The 25,388-nt window shown below is 43.6% G+C and overlaps 1 protein-coding gene across 1 annotated transcript in view; it reads left to right on the top strand.

Annotated features, from left to right (window-relative positions):
- Window positions 1–25,388, top strand: part of ZUP1 (zinc finger containing ubiquitin peptidase 1) — an 86,904-nt gene that overhangs the window by 43,491 nt on the left and 18,025 nt on the right. Inside the window, exons 6-8 of the mRNA XM_077289518.1 lie at window positions 2,914–3,102; window positions 3,984–4,152; window positions 4,393–4,547. Of these exons, the coding sequence (XP_077145633.1) occupies window positions 2,914–3,102; window positions 3,984–4,152; window positions 4,393–4,547 (513 nt within the window). The remainder of the gene's footprint in view (window positions 1–2,913; window positions 3,103–3,983; window positions 4,153–4,392; window positions 4,548–25,388) is intronic.

Raw genomic sequence — 25,388 nt, 5'->3', positions numbered from 1 at the left:
ATATTTCTCCGCTGTATCTGGGCATCATGAATCGTGGTATATTTTAAAGGGGGGAGGGGGGGGCCCACTGAGACTCTTTCGCCCGGGGCCCTCAAAAACCTGGAGCCGGCCCTGGGGAGTTTTAAAGGGAACCTGTCAGCAGGATTGTGCTGAGTAACTTAGTGTCAGGTTGGCGCTGTTATACTGATTAAAATGATACCTGAATTGATGACTGACCTTCGTCTTGTGGTTATTTAATCTTTATTTGCAGCTTTCAGTTAGGCCGGTTTCACACGTCAGTGATTCCGGTACGTGAGGTGACAGTTTCCTCACGTACCGGAGACACTGACACACGTAGACCCATAAAAATCAATGCATCTGTTCAGATGTCATTGATTTTTTGCGGACCGTGTCTCCGTGTGCCAAACACAGAGACATGTCAGTGTTCGTGGGAGCGCACGTTTTACACGGACCCAATAGAGTCAATGGGTCCGCGTAAAACACGGACCTCACACGGACATTCTCCGTCTGGGGTCCGTGTGCGTGCAGGAGACAGCGCTACAGTAAGCGCTGTCCCCCCCACATGGTGCTGAAGCCGGTATTCATATCTTCCCTGCAGCAGCGTTTGCTGTAGAGAAAATATGAAGAATAGTGTTAAAAATAAAGATTTAGGTGTCCGCCGCCCCCCCACCCCCTGTGCGCCCCCCCGCTGGTCAGAAAATACTTACCCGCTCCCTCGCTCCTTCCTGGTCTGGCCGCGCCTCCTACTGTATGCGGTCACGTGGGGCCGATCATTTACAATCATGAATAGTCGGCTCCGCCCCTATGGGAGGTGGAGCCACATATTCATGACTGTAAATGATCGGCCCCACGTGACCGCATGCAGGAGAAGCCGCGGCCAGACCAGGAAGCAGCGAGGGAGGCGGGTAAGTATTTTCTGACCAGCGGGGGGGCGCACAGGGGGTGGGGGGGCGGCGGACACCTAAATCTTTATTTTTAACACTATTCTTCATATTTTCTCTACAGCAAACGCTGCTGCAGGGAAGATATGAATCGCAGCTTCAGCACCATGCAGAGTGGGTACCACACGCTCCGTGTGGTACCCACTCGCCATACGGGCGGCACACGTGTGCCGCCCGTATGGCCTCCGTGAGTTCCCAGGCACACGGACACGGATAACTCCGGTACCGATTTATTCCGGTACCGGAATTATCTGGACGTGTGGGACAGCCCTTAAGGAGATTCTCGTGCTCCGGAGTGGCCTGTGGGGAGGTGAGGGGTTTCTTTATGTGGTGCTCTGATTAGATCTTCATCTGTATGGCTTATGACAGGTCACTGATCCCTCACTGACCTGTCCCCTATTTTACATACTGAATATAATGATTCTAATACAAAAAATTTCACATTGAGCAGGTGGTGGCTCCTGCGGTACAGCATGATCGCATGTATAATGTTCATGTAATTATTTGGTGATATATATATATATATATATATATATATATATATATATATATACTCACCGGCCACTTTATTAGGTACACCATGCTAGTAACGGGTTGGACCCCCTTTTGCCTTCAGAACTGCCTCAATTCTTCGTGGCATAGATTCAACAAGGTGCTGGAAGCATTCCTCAGAGATTTTGGTCCATATTGACATGATGGCATCACACAGTTGCCGCAGATTTGTCGGCTGCACATCCCAAAGATGCTCCATACAAGGCAGGATGGATCCATGCTTTCATGTTGTTTACGCCAAATTCTGACCCTACCATCCGAATGTCGCAGCAGAAATCGAGACTCATCAGACCAAGCAACGTTTTTTCAATCTTCTACTGTCCAATTTCGATGAGCTTGTACAAATTGTAGCCTCAGTTTCCTGTTCTTAGCTGAAAGGAGTGGTACCCGGTGTGGTCTTCTGCTGCTGTAGCCCATCTGCCTCAAAGTTCGACGCACTGTGCGTTCAGAGATGCTCTTAGGCCTACCTTGGTTGTAACGGGTGGCGATTTGAGTCACTGTTGCCTTTCTATCAGCTCGAACCAGTCTGCCCATTCTCCTCTGACCTCTGGCATCAACAAGGCATTTCCGCCCACAGAACTGCCGCTCACTGGATTTTTTTTCTTTTTCGGACCATTCTCTGTAAACCCTAGAGATGGTTGTGCGTGAAAATCCCAGTAGATCAGCAGTTTCTGAAATACTCAGACCAGCCCTTCTGGCACCAACAACCATGCCACGTTCAAAGGCACTCAAATCCCCTTTCTTCCCCATACTGATGCTCGGTTTGAACTGCAGGAGATTGTCTTGACCATGTCTACATGCCTAAATGCACTGAGTTGCCGCCATGTGATTGGCTGATTAGAAATTAAGTGTTAACAAGAAGTTGGACAGGTGTACCTAATAAAGTGGCCGGTGAGTGTATATATATATATATATATATATATATATATATATATATATATATATATATATATATATATATATATATATATATATATATATATATATATATATATATATATATAATGTGAAATAAAAAATATATATATATATCTGTCAGAAGCCACACATTTCATTTGAATACCTAACAGGAGCACACAAAGATGTTTTGGCTGTCAGCTGTAATGATCGATTATTATGGCAGGTACTCGGGTGGGAAGTAAAGTGAGACCTGTATTGTAACAGGACTAATGAGGTTGTCTCACTAGGACAATCCCTTTTAGAATATGTGGACATTATACAGTGGCCACCATAGAAAATATGTCTGACTAGCCGCAGCTTCTCTGTTGATCTGATCTTATATCACGTCTGATTGCCAGGGTTCATCATTTTGTTTTACCATTAACTTGTAGAACATGTCCTTTCAGCTCCGCTGTGGATTACTGTACATACATTTGTATACTTGAAGGTTGGTGATTTGTCTCTGATCTTCTTTCATAAGGAGTTTTGGAAGCTTTATGCCGATATTACAGCATTGCTAGCCCTGAAGTGAATCGCGTCTGGCTTTGTTCTCCATTGGACCACTTCAGCAGTTCTGGCGGAGACAAGGGATGGGGCTGCGGCTTTCGAAACTTTCAGATGCTTCTTTCTTCCGTTTTGTTGAGTGATACATACAAGGACTCTTTACAAGGTATTTTACTAGTCCACTACAATAATATAATACACTGAATTTATATCGTAAAACCAGGGCTGTAAAGTGCATACATAGGTGCAGTAAAGGAATGTTTTTTTGGTTGTTTTTCTAGGTAGCCTCATCTCTTTTGCTATGCTGGTTTGTGTATTGCTGTGCCTATGAGTAAAGGTGGCTATACAAAAAAAGTTTTTTCCTCTACTAGGATATTGATTACCTATGTATTGAAAAGATCATCAGCTTAAAAAAAGTTGGGTTCCAACATCTGGCACCCCCCACCAGTCAGCTATTACCAGCTACTGCATTCATATGGATAGGAGTTGATCTGCAGCGTCTGTGAGTGGCCACTAATTAACTGTGTTTGGAAGCTGATAGCACCTGATCCTGCAGGTGTCCATTGTTGGACACCCCCCCCCCCCCCCCCCAAACTGGCAATGATGAACTATCCTATAAATAGGTCTTCAATGTCATAGTAGTGGAGAGGCCCTTTAATAGCTGCGCCTGATCCCTATACAAGATCTTACGGAGTTGATCATATTGTGCATGTATACTCTAAGGGTAGAGGGGGTAAACTGCTATCGGGCACCTCTGGCATCAGCTTATCTCCATTTAGACTGCTTGTTTTCCCTCCATTCCCCCAACCAATATTTGTTAAATGGACAGCTAATGCACAATGCAAGGCCAGCTGCTTCTCATTGGTTGAATAATGGTGTATAAAGTCTTTACATATACACTATTGGGTAATTCCAACTTATTTCATCTTTTTGGCCAGATCGACAAAGTGTTACATAGAGTACCTACAATGTCTGCTGTGTTAAAATAGCTCATAAGGAAAGTCCGATGATAAGCTTATGCTGTGGCATTTACATTTATTGTTCTAGATCATAGGTACATTCCCTGTATCCCTAAGATTCAGGCATTGATTGAAGAAGCTTGGAAAGAAGGTTTTGATCCTCAAGGCGCCTCTCATTTCAATGGTAAACTCCAAGGCACCAGAGCTTGGATTGGGGCATCTGAAATATATTGCCTTTTAACATCTTTGAGGCTAAAGTAAGTGAAATTATATATGAATGTGCATTTTTTTATCACATATGGAGCACTTTATTTGGATCTAGTGGAAGTTGTTAAAAAATACAAACTTTTTTTGAACATCTGTTCTGCTGTTTTATAATACTTTAATATTAACGTTATTAAGGGAAGTTCGACTTTCATGAAAGGAGGCTCCAAACGCTATGAAATACCCAAATTAACAAAAGCAGCATGTACTCCCCAATGTATTTGTTTTCACAGATGTCGAATACTTGACTTTCACAGACCTAGCAGCCCAACAGGAACGCATCCCCTCTTGTTTGAATGGGTACTGAACTACTATGCATCTGATACTAGAGGAGCTGGTGGGAAGGTAGTGTGCTCATCCAAGCCCGCCATTTACCTTCAGCACCAAGGTAATGTACAGCAGCGGTCTATGAAAACTTGCTCTTCTTCTCATTTTAAAGGATGTCACTATATAATTTATCATGTCTATTTACATTGATGCTAGCAGCAAAGCAATCTAGCAAAGGCACATCCATGCACTTTAAATAGTTGGCCAGTCCTGCTGAAATTGGCAGGTGTTGCTGTGTTATTCATTTAGGTCACGTGCATGCGTTCAAAATTTTGGTAAATTTTTTTACATCAGTATTTGTAAGATTAAACCAGGAGTGAAGAAAAAACTTTTTTTCCTGACCAAATCTGCATGTGAAAATATTGCATGTTATAATTTCTTCCATAAATCAGATGAGACTCATCCATTCAAGTCTATGGGTGCACAGAAATAAATATGATGCTGTACGGAGCCACAATATAGCATCTGATTTTTACGGATACATTACATTTATATAACATAGGAAACCTGAAACTGTCCTGTAAATGATTAACCCCCTTACCCCCAAAGGTGCTTTGCACGTTAATGACTGGGACAATTTTTACAATTCTGACCACTGTCGCTTTATGAGGTCATAAATCTGGAACGCTTCAATGGATCCCGGTGATTCTGAGATTGTTTTCTCGTGACATATTGTACTTCATGATAGTGGTAAAATGTATTTGATATTACTTGCGTTTATTTGTGAAAAAAACAGAAATTTGGTGAAAATTTCGCAGTTTTCCAATGTTGAATTTTCATGCCCTTAAATCACATTTGTCCTAAGTACGCTGATACCCCATATGTGGGGGGGAACCACCGTTTGGGCACATGGCTGAGCTTGGAAGGGAAGGAGCGCCATTTTGGAATGCAGACTTTGATGGAATGCTCTGCAGGCGTCACGTTGCATTTGCAGAGCCCCTGATGTACCTAAACAGTAGAAACCCCCCACAAGTGACCCCATATTGGAAACTAGATCCCCCAAGGAACTTATTTAGATGTGTTGTGAGAACATTGAACCCCCAAGTGTTTCACTAAAGTTTATTATAACGCAGAGCCGGGAAAATAAAAAAATCATTTTTTTCCCACAAAAATGATATTTTAGCCCCCAAATTTTAATTTTTTTAAAAAGGGCAAGAGTAGAAATGGGACCAAAAAAGTTGTTGTCCAATTTGTCCTGAGTACGCTGATACCCCACATGTGGGGATGAACCACTGTTTGGGCGCACGTCGGAGCTCGGAAGGGAAGTGGCGTTTTGGAATGCAGACTTGATTGATTGATTGAATGGTCTGCGGGCGTCACGTTGCGTTTGCAGAGCCATTGATGTACCGAAACAGTGGAAACCCCCTAATTCTAACTCCACCCCTAACCCCAACACTGTCACATACTAAAAGACGCTTTTTATTGCAAAAAATAGTTTTTGCATCCCCACATTTTGAGAGCTATAATTTTTCCATATTTTAGTCCACAGAGTCATGTGAGGTGTTGTTTTCTGCGGGACGAGTTGACGTTCTTATTGGTATCATTTTCGGGCACATGACTTTTTTGATCGCTTCTTATTCCGATTTTTGTTAGGCAGAATGAACAAAAACCAGCAATTCGTGAATTTCTTTTTTTTGGGGGGGGTTTGGTAAAATTGATAAAGCAGTTTTATTCTTCGGGTTAGTACGTTAACAGGTTTTTGGTTTTTTTTTTGCTGTTGACACTGTAAGGCTAGGGTCACATTGCGTTATGTGACCGCGTTTAACGGACTACGTTACACCGCGGCATAACGCGGTGTTAACATAGTCTGTTAACGCCGTCATAGCCTGTAATGGTGAGCGCATCGCTAGCGCACGCCCACATTGGGCGGGCGCTAGCGATGTCGCGTCATTTGAGTGACGGACCTCGGACGCTGCTTGCAGCGTCCGCGGCGCGCCCGAGGTCCGTTCCTCGCTAGTGCAGATCGGGGATCTGCGCTAGCGGGGACGCCGAACGCGGACCCTAGAGAAGCATTGCGTTAGCGCAATTCGCTAGCGCTATGCGCTTAACGGATTGCCCTAACGCAATGTGAACCTAGCCTAAGGCAGCTCATTTTTTGCGGGATAAGATGACGTTTTCAGCGGTACCATGTTTATATGTTTATATCCGTCTTTTTGCTCACGTGTTATTCCACTTTTTGTTCGGTGGTATGATAAATAAAAAACAAGGCAAACACCAATGCTTTATTTTTTTAACGGTGTTCACTGAAGGAGTTAAATAGTGGGCCAGTGTTATAGGTCGGGCCGTTACGGACGCGGCAATACTAAATATGTGTACTTTTATTGTTTTTTTGTTTTTTTAATTTACATAAAGAAATGTACGGTATTTTGTTGGAACAATATTTATATATTTTTTTTTATTTAGGAATTTTTTTTAAAATTTTTACACAGTGTAATATGGGACATCCCTATATAGTGTCAGATCGCTGATCTGACACTTTGCACAGCACTGTATCAGATCAGCGATCTGACAGGCACTGCTGGAGGCTTGCCGGCACCTGCTCTCAGCAGGCACCTGCTCTCAGCAGGCGCTCGCAAGCCACCTCCCTGCAGGATCCGGAAGGACCCCCGCGGCCATCTTGGATCCGTGGCCTGCAGGGAGGAGAACGGAGGAGACCCTCGGAACAATGCGATCACATCGCGTTGTTCTGAGGGTCTCAGGGAAGCACGCAGGGAGCCCCCTCCCTGCGGATGCTTCCCTATGCCATTGGAACGCTGTGATCATGTTTGATTGCAGTGTTCCGGGGGTTATTGTGGTGGGAGCTGTCCGTGACCGCTCCTGGCACATAGTGCCGGATGTTAGCTGTGATAATCAGCTGACACCCAGCCGCGATCGGCCGCGCTCCCCCCGTGAGCGTGGCTGATCGCATATGACTATCTCGTCAGTGCTCATACGGGCCCAGGCCACCTCGACGGGATAGTACATCATATGTCAGAAAGGGGTTAATAGCTGCTGTAAAAAAATGGATTGTATACAGATTGTCCACCGAGAAAAAAATATCATCTGAGTTTTCTGGATAAAACTCTGAACTATTTTTTTTTTTTTTTTTTGAACGCTTGTGTGAACCTACCTCACAGTTAAGATGACATGAGGCAAAAGACGACATTCAACGAAAACATTGCCTGCCACACATTACTATTTTAGAATTGTGTGCCTATTGGCCCACTGCAGATGTGCGGAGCTTGGACATTTCGGCCAGCCTTAATGAGTGGGGTTGCATATTTTTTTGTTGTGGTAGTCAGGCCTTTTAATGAAACATTTTCCATAAAGTGGTAAACTGTTTAAAATTTGCATACATACACTATTTTTAAGAAATACATTTTGTCTAAAAACATTAGCTTTTCCTTTAAAAAAAAAAGTGCATTGTTTTCTTTTAGAGCAAAGGAGTGCAGCCTAATAAAGACCAGCCAGCCACCCAGGTTTGCCATGCAGGTCTCATTGGGTACGTGTCAACAGAAAATGACCTATTATTTAACCCTTCATGACATTTGACATGCGTAGAGAAAGACACTGCATACATGCGTGCACACCTGCAATATATAGATAATAAAATCCAACTTTATTGTGTAGAAGCAAAGGACGTACAAAATATAAAACCAACTAAAACCTGATCCATGGGGATCAAACACAAACACACCATTCCCCCCATGTGATGTTAAACCAGAGAAAGGCAAAAAATGGATACTAGTACAATAACCGTATATATATCAGTACCGAAAAGTTAAATACAATGCAAGGTGTACATTTAAGCCTAAAACAAAATATATATAACTGGTATTAACCATCTATAAGTGTATACCCACCAGGAGTGACAACAAACAGGGCGTCCCCAGAGTTGCCACAAACCAACCGCACCAATCCCCGTGCTATTCAATAGTCACTGGATATAAGCCAAAAATGAAAGCCCAATATACAGCAGCACTGGGGGTGCTTGCAAGGGTGAGATAGAGAATGTTATCAAGCCAAAGGCTGAATATACCCGCTGTGAGAACACAGCCTGATGGCAACCTATTGCTAATGAGGCCAAGCTAAATGTAAAGTACGCTCACAAAGAGTGGAGATCCAGAGGATTAGATCAGCGTGGCCACCGGAAGAAAAAACCCCATGCTGGTAGGTGAGTGGGAGATGGAGGAGACGGTGTGGGAGAGTCCCACGCGTATCGCTGCAGCTAGGCAGCTTCGTCAGGGAGGATAGCTCTCCAGAGAACAATACCGCTCTATATAGCGGTGATAATTGCCCAATGCATAAGCGGTGTGTCATAATCCAGCAGTCCGGACGGAAGTGCCCGTCAGGGCAGGAGGCGCAGGCGCAGAAACCGGGTAAGTGAAATGGGCAGTGCGCATGTGCACAGAAAAATGAAAGTGCCAGCAGGCGCGTTGTGCGGCCGCACAAGAAACAGGAGGAGGAGCAAAAGATGCAGGGCTATTGATGCAAGCACGCAAGGAAGGCGTGCACCAAGGGGAAAAGGGAAACATGGGCTATACAAGTATATAAGGGGAATATGAGGGAAATGAGGACTAAGGCAAATGGTTAAGCCATAAGGTGCAAGGTGAAACCAAAAATACGCCCATCAGTAACCTATAAGACAATAATTTAGGCACATATGTAAGCCCCAATATCACATATACCTGAATATAAATATAAATTCCCCCATAAACCTACACATGGATCAGGTTTTAGTTGGTTTTATATTTTGTACGTCCTTTGCTTCTACACAATAAAGTTGGATTTTATTATCTATATATTGCAGGTGTGCATGCATTTATGCAGTGTCTTTCTCTCCTTATTTAGTATCTGTAATTTCATGCATTGTGTAGCACCCTGATTTACATTGTGTCTGGACCTGGTTGTGCTCCCGACAATTAGTTTTTGATTTGTATGCTTTTGTAACACCCCACTTTTTTGGGGGTGTGTTTCTTGTCGTTCAGGTAGCACACGGCCTATTATTGGCTTGGTTGACAATTTATAGTGAGGGTCACTTTATACCTTACAATAGTTATTTCTAGTGTGTTTTGTCTTATAGGCCCTTTGGATTAGTTTTTTTTTGTGTTTTTCATACAGTTTTGGTGTGTCCTATATTCTTGCGGGTATGGACTGGGAGGCCAGGGAGGCTGCTTGGCAGACCCAATCATCCAATTTGTTTTCTAACAACATTCCTACGGTTGATGACTCAAATTTCACCAAGCTCTCATTAGACATCACCGCGGCTAATAAATCCGCCGTGAGACTTTAGTGGAATATTAGAACGTTGGAGGAATATTTAAGGGTGGGCATTGCACCACGGGGGCTGCGGGTTCAAATTTTTCCCGCATGGGAACCATCTTCCTCATTCCAACATACGTGGGAAAAGAGATTATTGCACTGCTCAAATATCATCATAAACATGTTATTGGAACATGATAGGCTACTTCTTAGTTCTACCAAGCAAAATATCAAGGAGTTGGAGGGGAAATTGTCTGCATTTGATGAGACATCATTGGTGTTACCCTTTAAATCCAAATTAAAGGAGACACTTGATAAATTCGAAAAAGAGGTTATAGATCGTAAACATAAATTTCAAAGGGATCGCTCTGATTTTGACAACCAAAGGGCTTTCCGATGGAGACACTCGGGCAACTCACGTCCAACTCCTTTCTCAGCAAATCGTCACGTATCTACTCCTTTAGAGACTTAACCAGACGCTACCAGTTCCAGTGATTTTTTATCTTCGGGCGGCAGCGATCTCGACGCAAGACAAGACGTGGACACAAACGTCAGAAATCTCAGGAGACGTCAAACCAACCGGAGGGGTCCCATATCACCGTATCGACGCAACTACAGGAGCAAACGCTAATGGCTTCCCCGCGATCTTCCTCTACCTTGGCCCCTACACAGGTACATCAGTCTGCGTTACAAGTGATTAATTTATCTGAGTATGTCCTTTCTCCAGCTGAGGACTCGATATTGAAAAGAGGATTGTCTTTTTCTCCTACTCAGACCACAGACAAATTTGACCTTATTAAAGATCTCTACTTATTTTGTAGAAAACTGGTGTTACAGGTTATTCATGAATGTCCGGAAGCCGTTCATGCCTCATCTGTGGATGATCAACAAGTGCTGCAGGATCTCCTTGATTTGCTGGAAGAGAATACTGTACCATCAGGTAGGAAACATTTTCCTTTTAAGAATAAATCTTCTACCACTCCATCCTTTTCTTTAGTTCCAGCGGTTAAATTTTTCTTTGAATCTACTAAAAGGGACATTCTTCAGCTGCCTTTGCCTACTGGCAATACTCACAATCTTTCCCCACAGGAGAGGAGGGCTTTGGGCTCTCTAAAGAACAACAACCTGTTTATCATTAGAGAAGCTGATAAAGGTGGGAATGTGGTGCTTTGGCCCACCCACCTTTATCTCGAAGAGGCCCATAGGCAACTCAATAACTCCAATTTTTACGTCAAATTACCTTCTGATCCCACAGAAGTTTTTTCTAAAAAGCTTCATAAATTAATCAATCAGGCTACAGCAATGGGTACGATTTCTCTGAATGAGAAGAAATTTATGGTGGTAGAAAACCCTGTCATCCCCACTTTTTACCTTTTTCCAAAGGTACACAAGGATACCTGCAAACCACCTGGCAGGCCTATCGTGTCCAGCATAGGCAGTATTTGTGAACGGGTTTGCACCTATATTGATTTTTTTATACAGCCAATAGCATCGTCTTTGCCAGCCTTTATTAAGGATACGTCTGACTTTATCCGTATCTGTCGTGATATTACTCTTACAGGTCAGCAGTTACTTATAACATGCGATGTTGAGTCGCTTTACTCCAATATAAGCCATGCTCAGGGTATTAAAGCACTGTCTTTTTTTCTGGATCGTCTCGGTGGGTCAAACCGCCTCCATGACTCTTTTTTATTTTAGATCTTTTGAGTTTCGTCCTACACCATAATTATTTTTTATTTGACAGGACGATTTACAAACAAATATCTGGCGTGGCCATGGGCGCACGTTGTGCACCGGCCTACGCAAATATATTTTTCTTGGTTGGTGGGAGGAAACGGTTGTCTTTTGCTCCCAGGGATTTCGTGACCATGTCAAGCATTGGCATCGCTTTTTAGACGATGTCTTTTTTATATGGGCTGGCCCTGAAGCTGCTTGCTTACAATTTCTTAGGGAACTCAATGATAATCCATTAAACATCTTCCTTACTCATTCTTGTTCCCCGGACTCAGCAGTGTTCTTGGATCTTCGTGTCATGACGGACGGTAACAGACTGATAACGGATTTGTTTCGGAAACCTACAGCAACCAACAGTCTGCTTCAATTTCAAAGCTTTCACCCTCAACATACTCGGATGGGAATTCCCACAGGACAGTTTCTTCGTGTCCGCCGTAACTGCACTACGGATGAAAGCTTTAGACAACAGTCGAGAGATCTCACTACAAGGTTCCAACAACGGGGATATCCTCGGAGAGTGATCTCCAAGGCCTTTCAGAGAGCCCAAGTATCAAACCAGGTTTCTTTATTATCGTCATGTCCTCGTGTACAGGACTCTACAGTCAGATTCATTACAGAATACAGCACCAATTGGAACCAGGTGAGACATATTTTGACAAAAAATTGGGATATTCTGACTTCAGATTCCCAAACTTCCACCTGTGTTAGTGCTAGACCTTTGATGACTGCAAAGAGAGCGCCCAATTTGCGTGATATACTCACCAAAAGTCACTTTGCTCGGCCTGTTATCAGCTTGAACCGAGGCATACGTCTCAAGGGCTCCTTTCCTTGTGGTGACTGTACAATTTGTGCTTATATGCCGTCCACAAGAGATCTTTCATAATCCTCTAGACAATTCAGACCATAAACTGCATCATTATATTAACTGCAAGACAAGCTTTGTTATTTATGCTGTTATCTGTCCATGTCATAAGGTCTATATTGGCCAGACTACGCAGGAATTGAAAAACGCGCACAAAAACATCTATCAACGATCCATCTGGCCCAGTCTGATTTGAAGAAGGGTAAGGTCTTAACCCCTATTGCTGCCCATTACCTTAAAGTACATGGAGGCAGGTCAATTAATACGCGTTTTTTTGGTCTGCAGAGGATTCTTTACAAGGAAAGAGGTGGAAATCTGCATAAATGGTTGCTGCAACATGAGGTGCGGTGGATCTTTCGTCTGAAGTCTATTTCGCCCTTCGGTTTAAATGAAGAACTTCTGTATACTGGCTTTTTAGGATAACATCCCTTTATTAGTTCTATGCTTCCTCTGCTGTCATCTTTCTGGCTGAATTTTGGACAATTTGTAGGAGGTTTCGGATGGTCTCTCGGACTCCTCCTTCATTTTGGATGACTGTGTTGTCCTATCTATATGGTTAAACCTAAAGACATTTATCGAGTACTCTTTGGATCGGGTCACTAATTAGGGCAGTGACATGCTCCAACAATTGGACTATTTATGCGTCCCCCTTCATTTTGGATGACTGTGCTGACCTATTTATATGGTTAAACCTAAAGACGTTGATTGAGTACCCTTTGGATCGGGACATTAATCAGGGCAGTGACATGCCTTAACAATTGGACTATTCATGCGTCTTAGAACCTGTGCATATTCTGTGGAATTTTTCTTCATGTATCATATTTGATTTATTATTTATTGTTATTTTTTGATTTTTTGTTTACATACATTAATTATTGGTTTATTACTTCGATGGTGTTTTTTTAATTATTTTCTCCTAATTTTTTTTCTTTTTTTCTTTCTTTCAGTGTATGTATGTATTTATTTATTTATTTCTTTATTTACAGTGCCTACAAGTAGTATTCAACCCCCTGCAGATTTAGCAGGTTTACACATTTGGAATTAACTTGGCATTGCGACATTTGGACTGTAGATCAGCCTGGAAGTGTGAAATGCACTGCAGCAAAAAAGAATGTTATTTCTTTGTTTGTTTTTTTTTAAATTGGGAAAAGTTTTTTCAGAGGGTCATTTATTATTCAACCCCTCAACCCACCAGAATTCTGTTTGGTTCCCCTAAAGTATTAAGAAGTAGTTCAGGCACAAAGAACAATGAGCTTCACATGTTTGGATTAATTATCTCTTTTTCCAGCCTTTTCTGACTATTTAAGACCCTCCCCAAACTTGGGAACAGCACTCATACATGGTCAACATGGGAAAGACAAAGGAGCATTCCAAGGCCATCAGAGACAAGATCGTGGAGGGTCACAAGGCTGGCAAGGGGTACAAAACCCTTTCCAAGGAGTTGGGCCTACCTGTCTCCACTGTTGGGAGCATCATCCGGAAGTGGAAGGCTTATGAACTACTGTTAGCCTTCCACGGCCTGGACAGCCTTTGAAAGTTTCCTCCCGTGCCGAGGCCAGGCTCGTTCGAAGAGTCAAGGCTAACCCAAGGACAACAAGGAAGGAGCTCCGGGAAGATCTCATGGCAGTGGGGACATTGGTTTCAGTCAATACCATAAGTAACGTACTCCACCGCAATGGTCTCCGTTCCAGACGAGCCCGTAAGGTACCTTTACTTTCAAAGCGTCATGTCAAGGCTCGTCTACAGTTTGCTCATGATCACTTGGAGGACTCTGAGACTGACTGGTTCAAGGTTCTATGGTCTGATGAGACCAAGATCGAGATCTTTGGTGCCAACCACACACGTGACGTTTGGAGACTGGATGGCACTGCATACGACCCCAAGAATACCATCCCTACAGTCAAGCATGGTGGTGGCAGCATCATGCTGTGGGGCTGTTTCTCAGCCAAGGGGCCTGGCCATCTGATCCGCATCCATGGAAAGATGGATAGCACGGCCTACCTGGAGATTTTGGCCAAGAACCTCCGCTCCTCCATCAAGGATCTTAAGATGGGTCGTCATTTCATCTTCCAACAAGACAACGACCCAAAGCACACAGCCAAGAAAACCAAGGCCTGGTTCAAGAGGCAAAAAATCAAGGTGTTGCAGTGGCCTAGTCAGTCTCCTGACCTTAACCCAATTGAAAACTTGTGGAAGGAGCTCAAGATTAAAGTCCACATGAGACACCCAAAGAACCTAGATAACTTGGAGAAGATCTGCATGGAGGAGTGGGCCAAGATCACTCCAGAGACCTGTGCCGGCCTGATCAGGTCTTATAAAAGACGATTATTAGCTGTAATTGCAAACAAAGGTTATTCCACAAAATATTAAACCTAGGGGTTGAAGAATAATTGACCCACACTTTTATGTTTAAAATTTATAAAAATTTAACTGAGCAACAAAACTTTTTGGTTTGTAAGATTTATGCATCTGTTAATAAATCCTGCTCTTGTTTGAAGTTTGAAGGCTCTAACTTATTTGCATCTTATTAAACCTGCTAAATCTGCAGGGGGTTGAATACTACTTGTAGGCACTGTAGTTCACAATTGCATTGTGTAGGTTTATGGGGGAATTTATATTTATATTCAGGTATATGTGATATTGGGGCTTACATATGTGCCTAAATTATTGTCTTATAGGTTACTGATGGGCGTATTTTTGGTTTCACCTTGCACCTTATGGCTTAACCAATTGCCTTAGTCCTCATTTCCCTCATATTCCCCTTATATACTTGTATAGCCCATGTTTCCCTTTTCCCCTTGGTGCACGCCTTCCTTGCGTGCTTGCATCAATAGCCCTGCATCTTTTGCTCCTCCTCCTGTTTCTTGTGCGGCCGCACAACGCGCCTGCTGGCACTTTCATTTTTCTGTGCACATGCGCACTGCCCATTTCACTTACCCGGTTTCTGCGCCTGCGCCTCCTGCCCTGACGGGCACATCCGTCCGGACTGCTGGATTATGACACACCGCTTATGCATTGGGCAATTATCACCGCTATATAGAGCGGTATTGTTCTCTGGAGAGCTATCCTCCCTGACGAAGCTGCCTAGCTGCAGCGATACGCGTGGGACTCTCCCACACCGTCTCCTCCATCTCCCACTCACCTACCAGCATGGGGTTTTTTCTTCCGGTGGCCACGCTGATCTAATCCTCTGGATCTCCACTCTTTGTGAGCGTACTTTACATTTAGCTTGGCCTCATTAGCAATAGGTTGCCATCAGGCTGTGTTCTCACAGCGGGTATATTCAGCCTTTGGCTTGATAACATTCTCTATCTCACCCTTGCAAGCACCCCCAGTGCTGCTGTATATTGGGCTTTCATTTTTGACTTACCGTATATCCAGTGACTATTGAATAGCACGGGGATTGGTGCGGTTGGTTTGTGGCAACTCTGGGGACGCCCTGTTTGTTGTCACTCCTGGTGGGTATACACTTATAGATGGTTAATACCAGTTATATATATTTTGTTTTAGGCTTAAATGTACACCTTGCATTGTATTTAACTTTTCGGTACTGATATATATACGGTTATTGTACTAGTATCCATTTTTTGCCTTTCTCTGGTTTAACATCACATGGGGGGAATGGTGTGTTTGTGTTTGATCCCCATGGATCAGGTTTTAATTGGTTTTATATTTTGTGCGTCCTTTGCTTCTACACAGTAAAGTTGGATTTTATTATCTATATATTGCAGGTGTGCACGCATTTATGCAGTGTCTTTCTCTCCTTGTTTAGTATCTGTAATTTCATGCATTGTGTAGCAACCTGATTTACATTGTGTCTAGACCTGGTTGTGCTCCCGACAATTCGTTTTTTATTTGACATACATACACATCATGGTTGGGAAGGGGTTCTCGGTTGATGACATACAGCTACATCATGGCGATCACGCGGCTACTGTGTCCAGAACTTATAGCCACAGGGGGTTTTACATTCCCCAGTAACTACAATAGCTGTCATTGACTGCTCAATTCTGAGCAGAATTTGCCTGAAACATTCATGTTCAGCTATGATCAGTGGTATAACAGCACCGATCATAGGCTGGTGCTAAAAAACAGCAGCGTCAGCAGTCCTAGCACTTATTGGTGCAATCGGACAATGACATCTGATCGCATCAATCAGTGAGCAGGAACGCAGTCTGGCCTCTCAGTGACCTCTCTGCACCGCCTCTTTGCACATCACTGATCAACATTCGTTCTCACTTTTGGCCATGACCTTTTTTCTGTCATTTTTTTAATCACCCCTTTGCACCACCTCCGTGCATGCGTTCTGCAGCCGCTGATCATTGTTCAGTGACACACATTACTGATTGGCATACAGTTGGTTTTTTGGAGGGTTTTTTCCATCAAAAAGTGTAAAAAAAAAAAAAAAAAAAAAAATGAAACTTTAATATAAAAAATAGTTTAGATTAGTTGAAAGGGCTAGATTAGGCTACTTTCACACATCAGGTTTTTGCCGTCAGGCTCAAACCAACTAATTAAAAAAAAAAAAGCGAGAGAGAGCTAGAGACCCCCATGGAAAATGCATGCTTAGTTTAAAAAAATGGAATCCGTCACCGGATTACATCATTTGACGGAATGCTATGGCGCCGGATCCATTATAGTAAACGCCAGATCCTTCGGTCTGTTTTTTCGACAGACACGAAAAACGTTTCTATGTCCGTTTTCTCTGGCCGCCGGAAAACGAATTTTCAACGGATCCGGCAAAAAACGTATGAAACATGAGGCCATCCGTCGCTAATTCAAGTCTATGAGAAAAAACTGGATCCGGCAGCAACTTTTGCCGGATCCACTTTTTTTTTTAAACTCGCTGAATTGTGCCTGAAGGCAAAAAAACTGATGTGTGAAAGGGGCCTCAGAGACAGTCAAAATATACTATAACAATCAGCTTCTACTACAGTATTTTTTACTGAAATATAGTCAAAATTAGCGACAGATAGTTGCCGACACTCAGTAAGTTTTCATGTCCATTTAGTAATTGTAGTTTCAGAATTTTAGTGGAAAATTCTTGTTTTTATACTACAGTTTTTTTCTACTAATATATAGAATCAAAAAAGAGGCTCTCAGTAATTTGTTTTTACTGAGGTCCGTTTAGTAATTGTAATTTCAGAATTTTAATGAAAAATTATTGTGCTTAGCATAATTTTAGTTGCGGACACTCAGTAATTATTTATACTGTCATCCGTTTACTAATTTTTTTTTTTTATTTGACCAAATTTTTATATTCTCATTTTTATTTTCTAGATTTTTATTTCTAGATTAAAATGTCCTGCTCTTCCCGAAGACTGTATTCAGCTGAGGAAGCATACAGCATACGTCTTCCTTGCTCCAACACTGATGGTGAGGAAGAGGATGCCACCTTACTTTATTTTTTCTCCCCTCCTCCTCCAGCAATAATGAACTTCCATGCAGACACATCAGGAAACAAATGAGCCAGCGCCCACCGTTGGTAACCCCCTATGAAACACAACCCCTGAAGATTATAAGACACAGATTCCTGATTTTGTGGAGTAATCAAGAATCTAATTTGAAATCGACTTTTTCAAAGTCTTTGTCTCTAACAATTTTGTAGATCTCATGGTGGCCAGGACAAATATATATGCCCGAACAAATTTTATACCAAAGTCCCACTTCATTATTTGCTAATGGACCCACAAAAATGATGACGTTTTGGGCCATTGTCCTTCACATGGGGTTAGTAAAGAAGCCAGAAGTTCGGCAATATTGGAGTGTTGATGTTTTATAGGGGTCTAAGGGGTAACGTTTCTCCTTATGGAGAGTGACATACCAGCTGGCTTGTCAAGATAAGGAGGCTTATTCGCCGTGCAGTGCTCCTCTGGGAAATGAAATATTCAAATTGCCTCTTCTGAGAAAAAGAGGACTTAAACTCTATAGCGCCACCTGTTGGAAGTAGCGATCCTACAAGTCACAATCAACCCTTTAACGAGTCGTGCAATATGACTTAGGATAAAAGCCAAATCAGTATCTCAATTCGCAGACACGGTGTTTCGGGCTGTTGGCACGACTCGTTAAAGGGTTGATTGTGACTTGTAGGATCGCTACTTCCAACAGGTGGCGCTATAGAGTTAAGTCCTCTTTTTCTCAGAAGAGGCAATTTGCATATTTAATTTCCTAGAGGAGCATTGTACGGCAAATAAGCCTCCTTACCTTGACAAGCCAGAGATGGTATGTCACTCTCCATAAGGAGAAACGATACCCCTTAGACCTCAGTCCAGAGCCTCTCACCTAGCCAAATCAGTTCTCATGCTTCGCACTGACGAGGGCCAACAGCCCGAAACACCGTGTCTGCGAATTGAGATACTGATTTGGCTTTTATCCTAAGTCATATTGCATGACTCGTTAAAGGGTTGATTGTGACTTGTAGGATCGCTACTTCCAACAGGTGGCACTATAGAGTTTAAGTCCTCTTTTTCTCAGAAGAGGCAATTTGGATGTTTTGGCTATGTCCTTGGCACGCTTTAAGGCCATTCACAAATTTTTGCATTACAATAATTATGCACAATGTCCTCCCCAAAATTACTGCAATTTTGATTGACTTTTCAAAGTTCGGCCGGTCATTGATCACTTCAGCAACAAATTTGTTGAGATGTATGCTCCCCAAAGGGACATCTGTGTAAATGAGTCCCTAATGCACTTCAAGGGGAGGCTTAAATTCCGACAGTACCTGCCCAGTAAGAGGGCCAGGTACAGTATTAAGCTCTACAAGCTGTGAGAGAGTACCTCAGGGCACACCCACAGATATAGGGATTATGAAGGGAAGGACACCCAGATTCAACCCTCTGAATGCACTCCTGTCCTTGCAGTGAGTGGGAATTGGTGCACCCACTGCTGGAACAGGGTTATCACCTCTACCTAGACAATTTCTACACCAGCATCTTTTCAAATCTCTCTCTGCAAAAGCTACCACCACACGCAGTACTGTGCGCAAAAAATAGAGGACTCCCTAGGAAGCTAATTGGGCAGCTGCTCAGAAAGGGTGAAAGCAGATTCCAATGTAGCAACAACATGCTGGTGGTGATCAAGTATAAGGACAAGAGCGCTGTCCTTTTCTTGAACACAATACATGGTAATGGCAGTACCCCTACTGCTGTGCAGGGTACATCTACATCGGTCACCAAATCAGACTGTGTCCTGAGGTACAATAAAAATATAGCAAAAAAAAAGGGGAGAAGCCAGCACTGCTTATGGTCAGAACGCAACAATTAAAGTGCACATGCACAAACTAAATTCTAACTGTATTTCAAATATGAGACATTTAGCAAACAATTGATCAATTCTTTGAGCTACCCCGCCACTTCACGGCATTCTCATAATGGAGCAGTCCTACTCTACGTATTTTATTTGCGTTGTGCCATTACGGCCTCCTAAATGTATTGAGTATAAAAAGAAAGACCACATTACATGCAGACTGTACGTGGAGCATTTCAGAATCACTCCCTTGCTGCCAGGAAAGGCAAGCGCAGGTAAAGGCCGATCAGGTCCTGTGCAGACATCTCAGATCTGGCTTCCACACTGCCAAACCAACACCAAAGTTAAAGGGGGAGACAGGCTGAGACACAGGTGCACAATTAACTAAAGCCTGAGGCAGGGCAGGGCTGCTGTGTGTGTGCAATAAAAATATGGGGGACGTTTATCTCTTTGAATAAGACCTCCAGCCGTACAGTGCCATGCAGAAAGCCAATGTGTGGTACATAAAGCTGGCCATGAATACCGTACAGATGGCAATGTATAACACTTACATGCTATTACGATGTGTAGTCAAGGCCTTCACATTTCTTTAGTTTCAGGCCGTAGTGATCAAGGCCCTAATATTTGGAAGTCAGAAAGGGGAAGGCCCCAATACTTTCGGAACTGAAGGTGCTCGTTTAATACCGGGGCAACACTTCCCAGTTGAGGCCCCTCAAACTGCAAAGAAATGAAGGTCACAAAAAGGTGCAAAGTGTGTTTAACCCCTAAACGACCGCCGATACGCCTTTTAACGGCGGCAGTTAAGGGTACTTAAAACACAGCGCCGTTAATTAACCGCGCTGTGGAAAAAGTGAATAGCGCCCCCCAGAGTCGGATTTTCTCTGGGGTCTCGGTTGCCGGGGGTAGCCGGGACCCCAGAAAACATGATTCTGGGGTTTTTTACCGACCCCCGAGTTGCGATCGCCGGTAATTAACCATTTACCGGTGATCGCAAAAAAAAACAAAACGCAATTTCCCTTTTAATTTCTCTGTCCTCCGATGTGATCGCACATCAGAGGACAGAGAAATGGAGTCCCCGATAGCCCCCCGATACTCACCTGTCTCCCCCGGTGCTCCTCGTGGCTCCCGATGGGCGCCACCATCTTTTTCCAGCAAAAAAATGGGCGCATGCGCAGTACGCCCGCCGGCCGGCACCCGGAGGATCTTTGGGGTCTTGGCTGCCGGGGGTAGCCAAGACCCCAAAGAACATGACCGGGGTCGGTTTTTCCGACCCCTGTTTTGCGATCACCGGTAATTAACTGTTTACCGGTGGTCGCAAAAAAAAAAGCGATCTGTCATTCTCTGTCCTCTGATGTGATCGCACATCAGAGGACAGAGAAATAGGGGGATTCGGGGACCCTATCATACTTGCCGTTGTCACTGGGTCCTCCTGCGTCCCCTCCTGTCTGCCGGCTTCTTCCTCGGGAAAGAAAATGGCGGTCGCATGCGCAGTGCGCCTGCCATCTGCCGCCATCTGCCGGCCGGCAGGAGAGAGGAGTTGGGGCTAAAATTAGGGTTAGGGTTGGGGCTAAAATTAGGGTTAGGGTTGGGGCTAAATTTAGGGTTAGGGTTGGGGCTAAATTTAAGGCTAGGGTTAGGCTTCTTTCACACTTGTGTCGGTACGGGGCCGTCGCAATGTGTCGGCCCGACGTACCGACGCACGTTGTGAAAATTGTGCACAACGTGGGCAGCGGATGCAGTTTTTCAACGCATTCGCTGCCCAGTCTATGTCCTGGGGAGGAGGGGGTAGAGTTACGGCCACGCATGCGCGGAAACGGCGGACGCGACATACAAAAAAAAGGTTACATTGAACTTTTTTTTGTGACGACGGTCCGCCAAAACACAACGGATCCAGTGCTCGACGGACGTGACGTGTGGCCATCCGTCGGCAATACAAGTCTATGGGCAAAAAAGGCATCCTTCGGGCACATTTGCAGGATCCGTTTTTTGTCCAAAACGACGGATTGCGACAGATGCCACACGACATAAGTGTGAAAGTAGCCTTAGGGTTAGGGTTGGGGCTAAAGTTAGGGCTAGGGTTAGGGTTAAATTTAGGGTTAGGGTTGGGGCTAAATTTAGGGTTAGGGCTAAAGTTAGGGTTAGGGTTGGGGCTAAAGTTAGGGCAAGGGTTGGGGCTAAAGTTAGGGCTAGGGTTGCGGCTAAAGTTATGGTTAGAGTTGGGATTAGGGTTAGGGTTTGGATTAGGGTTGGTATTAGGTTTAGGGTTGGCATTAGGGTTACGTTTGGGATTAGGGTTAAGGTTAGGGTTGAGATTAGGGTTAGGGGTGTATTGGGATTCGGGTTAGGTTTGAGGTTAGGGTTGAGATTAGGATTAGGGGTGTGTTGGATTTAGGGTTTTGACTAGGGTTATGGTTAGGGTTGAGATTAGGGTTGTTTTGGGGCTAGGGTTGTGATTATCGTTAGATTTGTGATTAGGATTATGGATCGGGTTGGGATTAGGGTTAGGGGTGTGTTGGGGTTAGGGTTGGATTTAGAATTGGGGGGTTTCCACTGTTTAGGTACATCAGGGGGTCTCCAAACATGACAGCCAATTTTGCGCTCAAAAAGTCAAATGGTGCTCCCTCCCTTCTGAGCTCTGCCGTGCGCCCAAACAGTGGTTTTCCCCCACATATGGGGCATCAGCGTACTCGGGATAAATTGGACAACAACTTTTTTTCTTTTGGGGGGTCTAGTTTCCAAAATAAGGTCACTTGGGGGTTTCTACTGTTTAGGTACATGAGGTGCTCTGCAAACGCAACATAACGCCCGCAGACCATTCTATCAAAGACTGCATTCCAAAACAGCGCTCCTTCCCTTCCGAGCTCTGCCGTGCGCCCAAACAGTGGTTTACCCCCACATATGGGGTACCAGCATACTCAGGACAAATTGCACAACAACTTTTGGGGTCCAATTTCTCTTGTTACCCTTGTGAAAATAAAAACTTGGGGGCTAAAAAATCTTTTTTTGTGAAAAAAAATATATATTTTTTTTATTTTCACGACTGCGTTATAAACTTCTGTGAAGCACTTGGGCATTCAAAGTTCTCACCACACATCTAGATAAGTTCCTTAAGGGGTCTAGTTTCCAAAATGGTGTCACTTGTGGGGGGTTTCCACTGTTTAGGCACATCAGGGGCTCTCCGAACGCAACATTGCGTCCGACCTCAATTCCAGCCAATTCTACATTGAAAAAGTAAAACGGCACTCCTTCTCTTCCAAGCTCTGCAGTGCGCCCAAACAGTGGTTTACCCCCACATGTAGGGTATCGACGTACTCAGGAGAAATTGCACAACAACTTTTGTGGTCTAATTTCTCCTGTTACCCTTGTGAAAATAAAAATTTGCGGGCAAAAAGATCATTTTTGTAAAAAAAAATGTGATTTTTTTTTATTTTCACGGCTCTACGTTATAAACTTCTGTGAAGCACTTGGGGGCTGAAAGTGCTCACCACACATGTAGATAAGTTCCATAAGGGGTCTAGTTTCCAAAATGGTGTCACTTGTGGGGGGTTTCCACTGTTTAGGCACATCAGGGACTCTCTAAACGTGACATGGCATCCAATCTCAATTCCAGCCAATTCTGCATTGAAAAAGTCAAACGGCGCTCCTTCACTTCCAAGCTCTGCTTTGCCCCCACAAATGGGGTATCAGCGTATTCAGGAGAAATTGCACAACAAAGTTTATGGTTAAATTTCTGTTTTTACACTTGTGAAAATAAAAAAAAATGGTTCTGAAGTAAAATGTTTGCAAAAAAAAGTTAAATGTTCATTTTTTCCTTCCACATTGTTTCAGTTCCTGTGAAGCACGTAAAGGGTTAATAAACTTCTTGAAGGTGGTTTTGAGCACCTTGAGGGGTGCAGTTTTTAGAAAATAACCAAGTGTGACACCATTCTATCATATAGACCCCTCAAAATGACTTAAAATGTGATGTGGTCCCTAAAAAAAAATGGTGTTGTAAAAATTAGAAATTGCTGGTCAAATTTTAACCCTTATAACTCCTTAACAAAAAAATTTGTTTCCAAAATTGTGCTGATGTAAAGTAGACATGTGGGAAATGTTATTTATTAACTATTTTTCGTGACATATCTCTCTAATTTAAGGGCATAAAAATACAAAGTTTGAAAATTGCAAAATTTTAAAAATTTTCGCCATATTTCCATTTTTTTCATAAATAATCGCAAGTAATATAGAAGAAATGTTACCACTAACATGAAGTACAATATGTCACGAAAAAACAGTCTCAGAATCAGCGGGATCCGTTAATGTATTCCAGAGTTATAACCTCATAAAGTGACAGTGGTCAGAATTGTAAAAATTGGCTCGGTCATTAAGTACCAAATTGGCTCTGTCACTAAGGGGTTAAAGAAGGGGCATAAGTATTGACACCATTTTTCAGTGTGACAGCTGCCCCAATAATCCTGGCCTGTCCATAAAAGACTGTTTCAAACTGTACCACTCATCCATGGATTTACTCTAATTTATTGCACGACTTGATGTACCCTACATAACTTACATATGCCATCCTGATGCACTCTACACAACTCACATATGCCAACCTGATGTATTCTACAAACTCAAATATGCCACCAAATTATAAAATTCACATATGAGGAAAACCGTAGATCTATTTGTCATTGTGCCCACAAACAATTGCATCAAAGTCTGCGCTCCAAACCGTCACTCCTTTCGGCCTGTCCCACACGTCCAGATAATTCCGGTACCGGAAAAATCGGTACCGGAGTTATCCGTGTCCGTGAGCTCACGTGGCACATCAGTGTGGCACACGTGCGGCAGCCATGTGCCGACTGGGTACCACACGGACCGTGCAGGAGACAGCGCTACAGTAAGCGCTGTCCCCTGCTTTCGGTGCTGAAGCCGCCATTCATTTCTTCTCTCCAGCAGCTGGAGAGAAGAAATGAAAAATCATTGTATTTTGTTTTTTTTTTGCAGTAGAAATAAAGATCTTTGTCCCCCCCCACCCCCTGTGCGCCCCCCCGCTGCAAAGAAAATACTCTCCTGGCTCCCTCGAAGTGTTCTCTCCGCGCCGCAGCTTCTCCTGTATGAGCGGTCACGTGGTGCCACCTATTAAAGTCATGAATAGGGGTGGAGCCGCATATTCATGACTGTAATAGGCGGCACCACGTGACAGGGGGGGTTGGGGGGGGAAACAAAGATCTTTATTTCTACCGCAAAAAAAACAAAATACAATGATTTTTCATTTCTTCTCTCCAGCGAACGCTGCTGGAGAGAAGAAATGAATGGGGGCTTCAGCACCACAAGCTGGGGGGACAGCGCTTACTGTAGCGCTGTCTCCTGCAACGGCACACGGACAGCATCCGTGTGCGGTACGTGTTTTACACGGACCCATTGACTTTAATACCGTAGGTCCATGTGATCCGTGCGCTCCCACGAACACTGACATGTCTCCGTGCTTTGCACGCGGACACACGGTCCGCGAAAACACTCTGACGTGTGCAGAGACACATTGATTTTAATGTGTCTACGTGTGTCAGTGTCTCCGGTACGTGAGAAAACTGACACGTCACGTACCAGAGCCACTGACGTGTGAAACCGGCCTTCACTTGGAGCCCTGCTGTTGCCCAAACAGTAGTTTTCAACCACTTTTGGGGTGTCGGTCTACTCAGTAGAAATTGCGCAACAAAGTTTAGGCTCCATTTTGTCCTGTTACCCTTGTAAAAATAAGAAATATGGGGTAAAGCAACATTATTTTGGGGAAAAAGTAAAATGTAATTTTTTTTCCTTTTACATTACTTTAATTCCTGT

Source organism: Ranitomeya variabilis, chromosome 2, assembly GCF_051348905.1.
Source record: "Ranitomeya variabilis isolate aRanVar5 chromosome 2, aRanVar5.hap1, whole genome shotgun sequence".
Lineage (NCBI taxonomy): Eukaryota > Metazoa > Chordata > Amphibia > Anura > Dendrobatidae > Ranitomeya > Ranitomeya variabilis.
Note: the sequence above shows the minus strand (reverse complement) of the source record. Positions and strands in the feature narration are given on the sequence as shown.